This window comes from Leuciscus leuciscus (genome assembly GCF_965113295.1).
Source record: "Leuciscus leuciscus genome assembly, chromosome: 1".
In the NCBI taxonomy this organism is placed as follows: domain Eukaryota; kingdom Metazoa; phylum Chordata; class Actinopteri; order Cypriniformes; family Leuciscidae; genus Leuciscus; species Leuciscus leuciscus.
In genome coordinates, this window is record NC_138725.1 from 27,421,628 (window position 1) to 27,434,495 (window position 12,868).

Consider the following 12,868-nt stretch of genomic DNA (forward strand, 5'->3'; position numbering starts at 1 on the left):
ATTACTATGCCATAAAATGTACAGGCCAAAAGTTTGGAAACATTACTATTTTTAATGTTTTTGAAAGAAATTTCTTCTGCTCATCAAGCCTGCATTTATTTGATCAAAAATACAGAAATTTTTTTTATATTGTGATATATTATTACAATTTAAAATAATTGGTTTTCAATTTATTATACTTTAAATTATCATTTATTTCTGTGATGCAAAGCTGAATTTTCAGCATCATTACTCCAGTCTTCAGTGTCACATGTGACATCCGGTCTATCACATGATCCTTTAGAAATCATTCTAATATTCTGATTTATTATCAAAGTTGGAAACAGTTCTGCTGCTTAATATTTTTTCATAACCTGTGATACTTTTTTAGGATACTTTGATAAATAAATAGTAAAATAGTTTTTTTAAATGTTTTAAAAATAGAAATCTTTTGTAACAACAATATACACTACTGGTCAGTAATTTGGGGTCATTTTTTTTTTTTTTTTTTGTTGAAATAAATCAATACTTTTATTCAGCAAGGATGTGTTAAATTGATAAAAAGTGATCGTAAAGATGATTTATATAATTAGAAAATATTTTTATTTTATTTTAAATAAATGCAGTTCTTTTTAACCTTTTATTCATCAAATATATTAGGCAGCAGAACTGTTTCCAACACTCATAATAAATCAGAATATTAGAATGATTTCTAAAGGATCATGTGATAGACTGGATGTCACATGTGACACTGAAGACTGGAGTAATGATGCTGAAAATTCAGCTTTGCATCACAGAAATAAATGATAATTTAAAGTATAATAAATTGAAAACCAATTATTTTAAATTGTAATAATATATCACAATATTTATTATTTTTTCTGTATTTTTTATCAAATAAATGCAGGCTTGATGAGCAGAAGAAACTTTTTTCAAAAACATTAAAAATAGTAATGTTTCCAAACTTTTGGCCTGTACTGTATCCCCCCCACAACTGCACAACTGTAGAGTAAAACATTAATAAAAAAGTGATAATAAAAAATGCGTCTTAAAACTGACATGATTGTTACAAAACCACACAGTCTGGGGACTCTGGAGAACTCAGAACAACTGCTAACATTAAGTTTAAGGTAAAAATAACTGCCATGAAATTATAGTATCTTACTCCTATGCCATAAATTGTTCATTCACTACATCACTTTACCTCTGTCTTTATCCCCTTTTATCCTCTTCTCTTCTTTTTGACACTGTATCTATCGCAGACTATGCTCATTTATAATGTGTCATGTAAATTCGGCCTTCCGTCACAATCAGGAAACTTTCACCGCGTCTAGAACTGGCGCGAGCTGCCAGGCCCGTTTCTACGAGCTGTGTGTTAACAAAAGCAGTGCTGTCTACATTGGATGCGGAGTCGCGCACGCTACACAACAAATTACCAACAACTGATCGCGCGCGCGCTCTGTTTCTGACGCACTTCAAGCACTCGATGGGCGGGGGACGATTGGTGAGCCGGACTTTTTTTTATTTTATTTTTTTTTGTAGTATTTCGAATTAATGGTTTTAAAATAGTATTATATATATATTAAAAAAAAAAATTAAAAAAAAAAAAATCAAAAAAAAAAATCACTCGTTCACTCATTCTGGCGCCCCTATGGATGAGTGGCGCCCCTAGCATTTGCCTATACCGCCTATGCCGCGGGCCGGCCCTGGTCTGGATGACATGGTGTCCCAGTTTTCCAAAAAGAACTTCAAATTTTGATTCGTCTGACCACAGAAGAGTTTTCCACTTTGCCACAGTCCATTTTTAATGAGCCTTGGCCCAGAGAAAACGCCTGCGCTTCTAGATCCTGTTTAGATATGGCTTCTTTTTTGACCTATAGAGTTTTAGCTGGCAACAGCGAATGGCACGGTGGATTGTGTTCACCAACAATGTTTTCTGGAAGTATTCCTGACTCTGAGCCCATGTTGTAATTTCCATTACAGTAGCATTCCTGTATGTGATGCAGTCCCGAAGATCACAGGCATCCAGTATGGTTTTCCGGCCTTGACCCTTACGCACAGAGATTGTTCCAGATTCTCTGAATCTTTGGATGATATTATGCACTGTAGATGATGATAACTTCAAACTCTTTACAATTTTTCTCTGAGAAACTCCTTTCAGATATTGCTCCACCTATTTTTCGCCACAGAATTGGGGGAATTGGTGATCCTCTGCCCATCTTGACTTCTGAGAGACACTGTCACTCTGAGAGGCTCTTTTTATACCCAATCATGTTGCCAATTGACCTAATAAGTTGCAAATCGGTCCTCCAGCTGTTCCTTATATTTAACTTTTCCGGCCTCTTATTGCTACCTGTCCCAACTTTTTTTTGAATGTGTAGCTCTCATGAAATCCAAAATGATCCAATATTTGGCATGACATTTCAAAATGTCTCACTTTCAACATTTGATATGTTATCTATATTCACCTGTGAATAAAATATAAGTTTGAGATTTGTAAATTATTCCATTCCTTTTTTACTCACAATTTGTGTCCCAACTTTTTCTGATTTGGAGTTGTACATTAGATAAGGGTGTCATTGATCAAATAATTAAATAGTTCTCTTGACAGAATCATGGGATTTGTGCCTAAAATGTTTTAAAAGTAATAATTGGAAGATCTATGTTCCTCATTCATGAAGATTTTCAAGGACATGCATAATTAATTTATAAAAACTCATCAAAATGATGGGAATATTTTAGGGCTCACTTTGTGTCCTTTCACTTTATAATCATATTTCTCTTTGAATTTTGATGTACTGAAAATGCAATTAAACTTTTTTCTTTCATTTCAGACCTGATTGAAGTGAAGGAGGAGAGAGAAGAACTGAGTGAAGTGAAGGAGGAGAGTGAAGAACTGAGTGAAGTGAAGGAGGAGATTGAAGAACTGATTGAAGTGAATGAGGAGAGAGAAGAACTGAGTGAAGTGAAGGAGGAGAGTGAAGAACTGAGTGAAGTGAAGGAGGAACATCATATCAAACCTGGAGAAAAACCTTTGAGTCACTCAAAGACTAAAAATACATTTTTAAAGAAAACCGGAGCCAAGAAATCCACAACCTGCACTCAGTGTGGAAAGAGTTTCACAACCAAACAAGGTCTTGAGTGTCACATGAGAGTTCACACCGGAGAGAAGCCATTCTCATGTGATCAATGTGGAAAGAGTTACACAACCAAACAAAATCGAGAGATTCACATGAGAGTTCACACTGGAGAGAAGCCATTCACATGTGATCAGTGTGGAAAGAGTTTCACAGCCAAACCTAGTCTTGAGATTCACATGAGGATCCACACCAGAGAGAGGCTGTTCTCATGTAATCAATGTGGAAAGAGTTTCTCAAAAAAAAAAAATCTTGAGCGTCACATGAGAGTTCACACTGGAGAGAAGCCATTCACATGTGATCAGTGTGGAAAGAGTTTCACAACCAAACAAAATGGGGAGATTCACATGAGAGTTCACACTGGAGAGAAGCCGTTCACATGTGATCAGTGTGGAAAGAGTTTCACGGCCAAACAAAGTCTTGAGATGCACAAGAGGATCCACATCGGAGAGAAGCCGTACTCATGTAATCAATGTGGAAAGAGTTTTTCACTGCTGAAATTGATACAAAGACATCAGAAAACTCATAATACTGGTACTCTGGTAAGAGAGTACATGTGCTTTGAGTGTCAGAAGACTTTTACTACAGCGATATATTTAAAACTGCACCAGAGAATTCACACTGGAGAAAAACCTTACAAGTGTTCACACTGTGACAAGAGATTCAGTCAGTCGAAACATCTGAAATTACATGAGAGGATCCACACTGGAGAAAAACCTTACAAGTGTTCACACTGCGACAAGAGATTCAGTGTGTCAGTAAATCTGAAATCACATCAGAGGATCCACACTGGAGAAAAACCTTACAAGTGTTCACACTGTGACAAGAGATTCAGTTATTTAACAAGTCTGAAAAGACATGAGAGGATCCACTCTGGAGAAAAACCTTACAAGTGTTCACACTGTGACAAAAGATTCAGTCAGGCAACACGTCTGAAATTACATGAGAGGATCCACACTGGAGAAAAACCTTACAAGTGTTCACACTGTGACAAAAGATTCAGTCAGTCATCATCTCTGAAATTACATGAGAGGATCCACACTGGAGAAAAACCTTACAAGTGTTCACACTGTGACAAGAGATTCAGTGATTCATCATCTTTGAAAACACATGAGAGGATCCACAGCAGAGAGAAGCCGCACACGTGTGATCAGTGTGGAACGAGTTTCTCTTTTAAAAGTCGCCTGAAGATACACATGAAGATCCATGCAGTGGAGAAACCACATCACCACAGTCTGAGATCACGGTAACAAAATCTCTTCTAAGTTAGTCACAGTCAAATCATCTCCACCTATGATTGAGTGGCTGCTGTTGAATCGTCCAGGTTGTGAATGAGGCCGACACCTGATGTGATTGTAAAGCGCTTGGTGTGTACAGTAATAAATAGTAGCGCTATATAAATGCCTCATTCATTCATTATTTTTTTAACAGCCACAATGAGAAACTGACATTTTGTGGTTTGATTGGTCTCTATTAACTCATGTTCAACCCAACATAAATGTGTGATATAAAAAAACAGTCTGTTTTTGACATGTGATTTGTCTGTTCCCTTTAAAAAGCTACAAAAGATATTGCGCTGCTTAGCGCATTGGGAATGTCTTTAATCGTGACCAGCTGTGAATATTGTGTGCTCTCGCCGCGTTGGCCAAACAGAATAATGGTTCTTGGAGATAATATCTCTCCTCGACGGCTCGCCATGGGCGATTCCGGAGAGGAGAGCACCTTCTGTCTCAGGTGGAGGGCACGATATTCCATCCCAGGCCAAACCTGTGGAACCTTCATGTTTGGCCCCTGATGGGTACCAACTGAGGAACACGGGGCTTTCGCCTGATGTTATTGAGACCATTCTAAGTGCTAGGGCTTCCTTCCACTAGAAAGAGTTATGCCAACAAATGGGGTGTCTTTGAAAGGTGATGTGTTGTACATAATTTAGATCCTGTCAACTGCTAGATTGCTTCAGTTCTGGACTTTCTGCAGGAAATATTATCAACAGGCACATGTCCTGCCACTCTCAGGATTTATGTGGCTCCGCTTTCGGCTTGCCACACCTTGATTGATGGGGTGCCACTCGGGAGACATCCTCTGCTCGCTCGTTTCATTCGATGGGGCCTGACGACTGAGGCCTCCTGCAAGAACCAAGATCCCTTCATGGGGCTTAGCTATAGTCCTAGAGGGTCTGGTTGAAGACCCCCTTTAAACCTCTAGAATAAGCGTCTGACAAACTTCTGACTCTAAAGATGTTTTTTCTTATGGCTATAATGTCTTTAAAAAGAATCAGGGGTATGCAGGCTCTGTTGGTCTCGCCATCCTGCTTAGACTTTGTACCAGGAATGGTGAAAGTGATTTTGCATCCTCATCCTGACTTTCTGCCTAAGTTTCCTTTCTCGACTGTACATCCGGTCACTCTCGAGACCTTCTGCCCTCCGCCATTCACAAAGCCGGAGCAGGAGAGATCTCACAGACTGTGTCCAGTCCGTGCCCTTCAGACCTACGTCCAGTAAGTCAGAGCAACTGTTCGTCTGTTATGGGGGCCGTAACAAAGCGGCCACCACCAAGCAGACCATGTCACATTGGGTCAAGGATGCTAATGCTCTTGCCTATGAGGCGTGCGGTTAAGCTTCGCCAACGGGTACAAGGGCTCACTCCACCAGGGGGGTCGCCTCCTCTAATGCTCTGGCAAGGGGTGCCCCCTTACAATTTGTTTGTGATGCGGCACGCTGGTCCTCTCCGCACACATTCATAAGATTTTATAGTTTGGATGTTCATGCCACTCCGCTCTCATGTCCTTGAGTCAACGTCACAAGCTAATGTCTGAGGCCTTCTTGCGTTCTTGTGAGCACACCTACACAACTGTAAGGGGTCCAGACACTTTCAAGCACGGCTGCGTGGGTATTCTCGTCCCCAATGCCCTAAGCAGCGCAGCATCGATTGTAGCTTTTGAAAGGGAATGTTCCGGGTTACTTGACTGTAACCCTGTTCCCTGAAAAAGCGGAATGAGATGCTGCGCTGCATTGCCGTGCTGAAGATGTCCCGGGACTGCTCTTCAGACAAAATATCCTGACGATGCACCTGCGGCTCATCTATTTATAGCTCGCGTTGTGGGTGTGCGCCAATGACGTCATTGACCGCGACTATATTACCTCCGGGTCAATTCTATTGATGCGTTACACACAATATTCACAGCTGGTCACGATTAAAGACGTTCCCAATGCGCTAAGCAGTGCAGCATCATGTTGCGCTTTTTTCAGAGAACAGGGTTACAGTCAAGTAACCCGGAACGTTCAGAGCAATGCAAAATCACTCTCTGACAGTAGGTGGCGCTCATGTCAAAACAAGCAGCAACAAAGCAGTATAAGCAGCACTGTGCAACTTTCTCTTTCTGACATTACTTATTATGGTGAAGATTTTTTTTATGTTTTCTAACAGCAGTTTATGTTTTTGTATTTGCTCTGGTGCTTATCAAGAATACAGAGACGAGAAGCTTCCAGATTCTTCCTCTGTTAATGTTAGAAAGGTGTTGGAAATGATGTGATTGCTAACAGTTTACATGTCAAGTATGCGCCATCTAGAGTTTCATGACCAAACTAGTGATTTATACCACAAATTATTTTAATGATATTAAAATAGATCATAATTGTGCACAGCAGTTGTTGACCAGATATGATGAGATTAAAATGACTATTGAACTCATCAGTGATCTTGACTTTGGGCTTCACATTTCATTTCACATTTGTCTCTCATTTGAAATCTCACTTGATTTAATATTTCTTTTAGACCTGAAGGATGTGAACAAGAAAGGAAAACAGAAGCCAAAAAATCTGTCACCGCTTCAGGTCTCCTGCCCTCAGTGTAAAAAACGCTTCACATGAAAATCAATTCTTAAGATTCACATGAGAGTTCACACTGGGAAGAAGCGGCTTAGGCTTTCCTTCTTAAATAGCAATGGAGTAGATTCATTCGTAATATTACAACCCTGCAACAAGACATTCAGTCTGTCAGAAATGCATGAAAGGAGAGAAACAGATTTGTATTCTAAATGAATTTGTATCACTCAGTTTCTCTCCCACTTCTACTCTTCCAAGCAAATGCAAGATATACTTTCATGTACCTTTGAAACTGGACACTTCTCTTCTCTTGAGATGCTTGGCTCTTATTAGTCAGTAAAGAGAGAGATCTGTCTCATTCACTTTTACTCAGTGTTTGTATTTGCTTCAAAAAATGATTGATTAAACTTATTACTCATTTTATCAATGACTCATTGTTATTTTACATTTGTATCAATATAGCTTTTAAATGTCTAATAATTGATATTTTACCACACACATGACTGACATTGAATGAGATTGCTGTCTGTCTACATTATTAACAGTTTCACCCTTAATATGCAGCGGACATGTTCACAAGTCCCTAAGGCCAAGTCAAGTCCCAAGCCTTTTTTTCTATTTTTAGCAATAGATATTTTGGCTAGTTATTGTAATTTACTGACATTTTTTAAGTAGAAATCAGTTTTGATATTTCACAACACATAAGTATTATTTAAATCATTAATTAAGTTGGTTTGGGAAAGCCAACTTACTGAAATCCTATTTAAACTTCTTCTTCTTCTTCTTCTTCTTCTGACCACACATTTTTAGACACTAACTCCTCCTAGACCGTTCAAGCTACATACTTCAAACTTGGGTCAGACCTTCAGACTGTTCTGACTTAGTGTGCTATATCTTTTCAGAATGGTTTGAGTTACGGTTTTCTTAAAAATTTATATTAAAAATCATTAAAATCTATAAATAAATCTATCTAACTATCTATCTTCTAGTGTTGCACAGTGTACCGATACTTCAAAAGTATCGCGATACTCAGAAATGAAAAACGTCACGATACCTAAATTTATCAGTATCGATACTTTAAATTGTTTTATTTATAAAAAAATAAATAAAAAAACTTTTTTCCTGACGCACGCAGCAAAGAACCTGCCGCTCTCAGTGTCATGTGACAAAACACTACAGCGAGATGGCTGCATGTGCGACCACAAGTGGTCCACGACTCGTAGAAAAAGATGACGCGAGGAGTGACATATGGAAGTACTTTTCCTACCTTGCTCTGTTGCACGGTGCACCGATACTTCAAAAGTAAATCTGAAATTAAAAATGTCACAATTCCTACATTAATTAGTATCGATACTTCTAAGAATGACCGCGTTCCAGATTTGTAAGGCCGGCGACACACTGGCTGCGTGGCCTGTCCGTTTTTATTTCGGCTCCCATGTTAACTGCCTGCGTGACAGGCGCAGCTCGAGACGCGCAGAAAACGCGTGCATGCTAGAAATAGAACCGACGCCTATTTTTCACGCGACACGCAAGCGTGTTGGAAGCGTTTCCAGGCAAAATAGAAAAGGAAAAGATGTTTCTATGTAATTTTGACACGAATACATATTAATAAATGACATTTTGATGTTTGAAAGTCTCTAGGTTTTGACATAAATACAATATAAATGTAATTTAAAAAAATATTATCGATTTTCAAATATTGCACCTCTCAATACGGAACGAAATATTCTGTAGCCTATTTTGCCGTCAACACTGCCGACGTGGTCTTTGCTGCTATATATTTATGTTTAACATGACAGACTGATCTCATGAAATGGCGTATGTATGACACGCCAATTCGTATTTCCATTTTTGGCGTGCTATCAACACGCATAATCGCTTTTCAGTGTGTTTATCAACGCCGTTGACTTAACGTTACATTACTGTATATATACATATATGACCTACCCCAACTCCGTCCCTAAACCTACCCGTCACTGGGGTTAATACCATTTATGAGTCTTCCCCTACCATCCTAGGAAAAAAAATATCACTCCCCAGATGTAGATATACATTTTGCTTCGTTTCGCTCGGACATTTAACAGTGTACACATACACGCGGAATCACTCTGACATTTAAAGGCGTAGACATACACGCGGAAAATGACGTTCGTTTCGGCGTGGACATACACGCGGATAGCTCAAAATGCGTATAGATAACACGCCACTTGATGTGATCTATCTATCTATCTATCTATCTATCTATCTATCTATCTATCTATCTATCCTTTTTTACTAACAAATCTTTTTCTTTCTAACTAATCCATCCATCTTTCTTTCTAAATAATCCATCTTTCTTTGTTTCTTTCTTTCTTCTTTCTTTCTAACTAATCTTTTCTTTCTTTCTGACTAATCTTTCTTTCATTCTAATCTTTCTTTCTAACTAATCTGTCTAACCTTCTCTTTCCTTTCTCACTAATCCATCCATCTTTCTTTCTAAATAATCCATCTTTCTTTGTTTGTTTCTTTCTTCTTTTTTCTTCACTGGTGGTGGTTGAGGAGAAATCCCTTGATATGATTGTAAAGCGCTTTGGGTGTACAGTAGTACATATGAAAGCACTATATAAATGCCTCATTCATTCATTCTTTCTTTCTAACTAATATTTTCTTTCTTTCTGACTAATCTTTCTTCTTTCTTTCTAATCTTTCTTTCTAACTAATCTTTCTAACCTTCTCTTTCCTTTCTAACAAATTTCTTTTTTCTTTCTTTCTAACTAATCTTTCTTTCTTTTTTCTTTCTTGCTAATCTTTCTTCTTTCTTTCTAAATAATCATTCTTTCTTATCTTTCTAACTAATCTTTCTTTCTAACTAATCATTCATTCTTTCTTATCTTTCTTTCTTTCAAACTAATCTTTCTTTCTTTCTTTCTAACTAATCTTTCTTTTTATCTTTCTTTTTTCTTTCTTTCTAACTAATCTTTCTTTATTTCTAACTAATCTTTTTTCTTTCTTTCTTCCTAACTAATATTTTTTCTTTCTTTCTTTCTTTCTTTCTTTTTCTTTCTTTCTTTCTTTCTTTCTTTCTTTCTTTCTTTCTTTCTTTCTTTCTAACTAATCTTTATTTTTTCTTTCTTTCTAACTAATCTTTATTTTTTCTTTCTTATCTTTTTTCTTTCTTTCTTTCTTTCTAACTAATCTTTCTTTCTTTCTTTCTTTCTTTCTAACTAATCTTTCTTTTTTATCTTTTTCTTTCTTTCTTTCTAAATAATCATTCTATCTTTCTTTCTAACTAATCTTTTTTCTTTTTCTTTCTAACTAATTTTCTTTCTTTCTTTTTCTTTCTAACTAATCTTAGTTTTTTCTATCTGTCTTTGAACTAATCTTTTTTTTCTTTTCTTTCTTTCTTTCTTTCTTTCTAACTAATCTTTCTTTTTCTTTCTTTGTTTCTAACTAATCTTTCTTTTCTTTCTTTCTTTCTTTCTTTCTTTCTTTCTTTCTTTCTTTCTTTTTCTTTCTTTCTTTCTTTCACTCTAACTAATCTTTCTTTCTAACTAATCTTTCTTTCTTTCTAACTAATCTTTCTTTCTTTCTAACTAATCTTTCTTCTTTCTTTCTTTCTGTATTTCTAACTAATCTTTCTTTTTTCTTTACTTTTTTCTTTCTAACTAATATTTCTTTTCTTTCTTTCTTTCTTTCACTCTAACTAATCTTTCTTTCTAACTAATCTTTCTTTTATCTTTCTAACTAATCTTTCTTTCTTTCTAACTAATCTTTCTTTCTTTCTAACTAATCTTTCTTTTTTCTTTTTCTTTACTTTTCTTTCTTTCTAACTAATCTTTCTTTCTTTCTAACTAATCTTTCTTTCTTTCTTTTTAACTAATCTTTCTTTTTTCTTTCTTTCTAACTAATCTTTCTTTCTAACTAATCTTTCTTTCTTTCTTTCTAAGTATTCTTTCTTTCTAACTAATTTCAGTCAAATTTTAAACTACTTTAAACTTCAAACTACTTAACTTCTAACTACTTTAAACTTCTAACTACATTTTTAACTTCTTCAAACTCTCTGGTCCGTCTTTCTCAAGCCAACTTAAAGTTTGTCTCAACAAACTTTTTTTTTCTAGTTTAATTTTTATTGTCAATAAAAAACATTACTTTCAATCTATATAACATTTATACCATTTAGAATGCAGGGACTGTTGTAACTCTGTAAAATAAAAATTAATTGCAAAAAGGAATTAATTAAAGAGTTGTTAAAGGGATACTCCACTTTAAAATGAAAATTCTGTCATCATTTACTCACCCTCATGTTGTTTCAAACCTGTATGAATTTCTTTCTTCTGCTGAACAGAAAGGAAGATATTTAGAAGAATGTCAGTAACCAGACAGTTGCTAGTCTCGTCTCATTGACTTCCATAGTATATATTTTTCCTACTTTGGAAGTCAATGGTCCCAAAAACTGTCTGGTTACTGACATTCTTCTAAATATCTTCCTTTCTGTTCAGTAGAAGAAAGAAATTCATACAGGTTTGAAACAACATGAGGGTGATTATATGATGACAGAATTTTCATTTTAAAGTGGAGTATCCCTTTAAAATAATAAAATAACCAGAAATTAGTAAAGAGTGTAAGGAATTTTAAAACCAAAAAGAAATTCATGTCAGTGAGATGATTGACATTTTATTGTCCAATTACGTGAAGTTTATGTCGAAGTCCCGCTTCATTCATTTTATTTCATTATATGAAATTCTGTCAATCTCACAGAGTTATCAAGTCAACAATCATTTTTATTATTCATTTTAATGCGTAAACAAAATCTTGATTGTTGAAAAGCTTAATACTTAACATTGTATTTTTCCAAAAATACTCATATTTCATGAGGCTCTTGTTTTCAGATAATTAAAGAGGGATTGGCGAATCTGCGGTGAGTTCAGTAATGCAGTGATTTAGATTTGATTACTGTCTTTAAAGCTCAATAAAGTGTCATTCATGCAGTTTAACTGTTTGTTCTGAAGGTCAAAGATGAGAATGATCATAACGGGGCGAATGAGATGATCAACATGTCCATTCCTCCCGCTGCAAGAGCCGATGTGAGTCCACTAAATCATCAAACATTACGTTCACTGTCTGTTCAGTAATGTGATTTAAAAGCTTTTGTGTTATTCTCCAGATTATTTGTCTGTTCTGGGTGTTAAACTCGACTCTCTGCACGTCTGCACTGATGTTTAGGAGCAGACAGATGATGTGACTTATTCTGAGGTCACTTCTTCCAATACAAAGCCAGTAAAATCACTCAGTGTGAGCAGATACCAGCACATGAGTTCGACTCTCAGATAAATGAAGTTCATGCTCTAATAATAATAATAATAATCGCTGTGGTTCAAACATTGATGGACAGAATCTGTCCTTTCAGGATCATGATGATACAGTGACTTATGCTGCCGTCAGAGGAAGAGAAGATCAACCGCAGGATCAACTTTACGCCTCTGTGAACAAGAACAAGACCTTCACAAATAAACATTAATGATACAGATCATGAGCTCATCATATCAGGAGCAGACGGGAAGATTTCATCTCTCTGGGGTTTGGAGGAATTATATATTTGTGTGTGAACGAGCAGATATTTGTTGAATGTCCTGTGAAAATGAGATTTATTGTGAATCATCATCTGGTCAGAGCACAGAATCTAATTTTTACGTCCTGCTCCATGTTGTTTAAATAGCAGACGCATTTTCACCCATTTGTTTGCATTCATTCATTCATTGCAAGTGTTTTTTGCTAGTTTTATTTGTTCTCCGATGGTTGTGTTGATCTGAAAACGAGGTGTGTGTTCAGGCGCATTGTTGGAGCGTTGCTATTTTGAGGAAACTGAAATAGACTGAGCCGTTGACCAACAAAAACTGAAACCTGGTTTAAAGTCAATGGTTGTTATTTTGTTATTTAAAGGCAACGTTA

General features: G+C 36.3%; 1 protein-coding gene and 1 long non-coding RNA gene across 2 annotated transcripts; both read left to right on the forward strand.

The window, feature by feature from the left end:
• The first annotated feature begins 2,709 nt into the window (after positions 1–2,709).
• Positions 2,710–7,363, forward strand: LOC309500953 (uncharacterized protein). The gene is made up of 2 exons (XM_082172799.1): positions 2,710–4,362; positions 6,891–7,363. Exons 1-2 carry the CDS (start codon positions 3,128–3,130, stop codon positions 6,967–6,969), a joined length of 1,314 nt encoding a protein of 437 aa, XP_082028925.1. The 5' UTR covers positions 2,710–3,127; the 3' UTR covers positions 6,970–7,363.
• Positions 7,364–11,835: 4,472 nt separating this feature from the next.
• Positions 11,836–12,606, forward strand: LOC309503369. Its single transcript, XR_014207624.1, has 3 exons — positions 11,836–12,003; positions 12,143–12,211; positions 12,327–12,606. It is a non-coding gene; the product is annotated as an uncharacterized lncRNA (long non-coding RNA).
• Positions 12,607–12,868: the final 262 nt, after the last annotated feature.

Bases quoted from the DNA above. Each gene is read 5' to 3' on its own strand.
- LOC309500953 (XM_082172799.1), top strand. From the start codon at position 3,128: ATGAGAGTTCACACCGGAGAGAAGCCATTCTCATGTGATCAATGTGGA. The intron at 4,363-6,890 runs GTAACAAAATCT...TATTTCTTTTAG, and splicing joins CACCACAGTCTGAGATCACG to ACCTGAAGGATGTGAACAAG.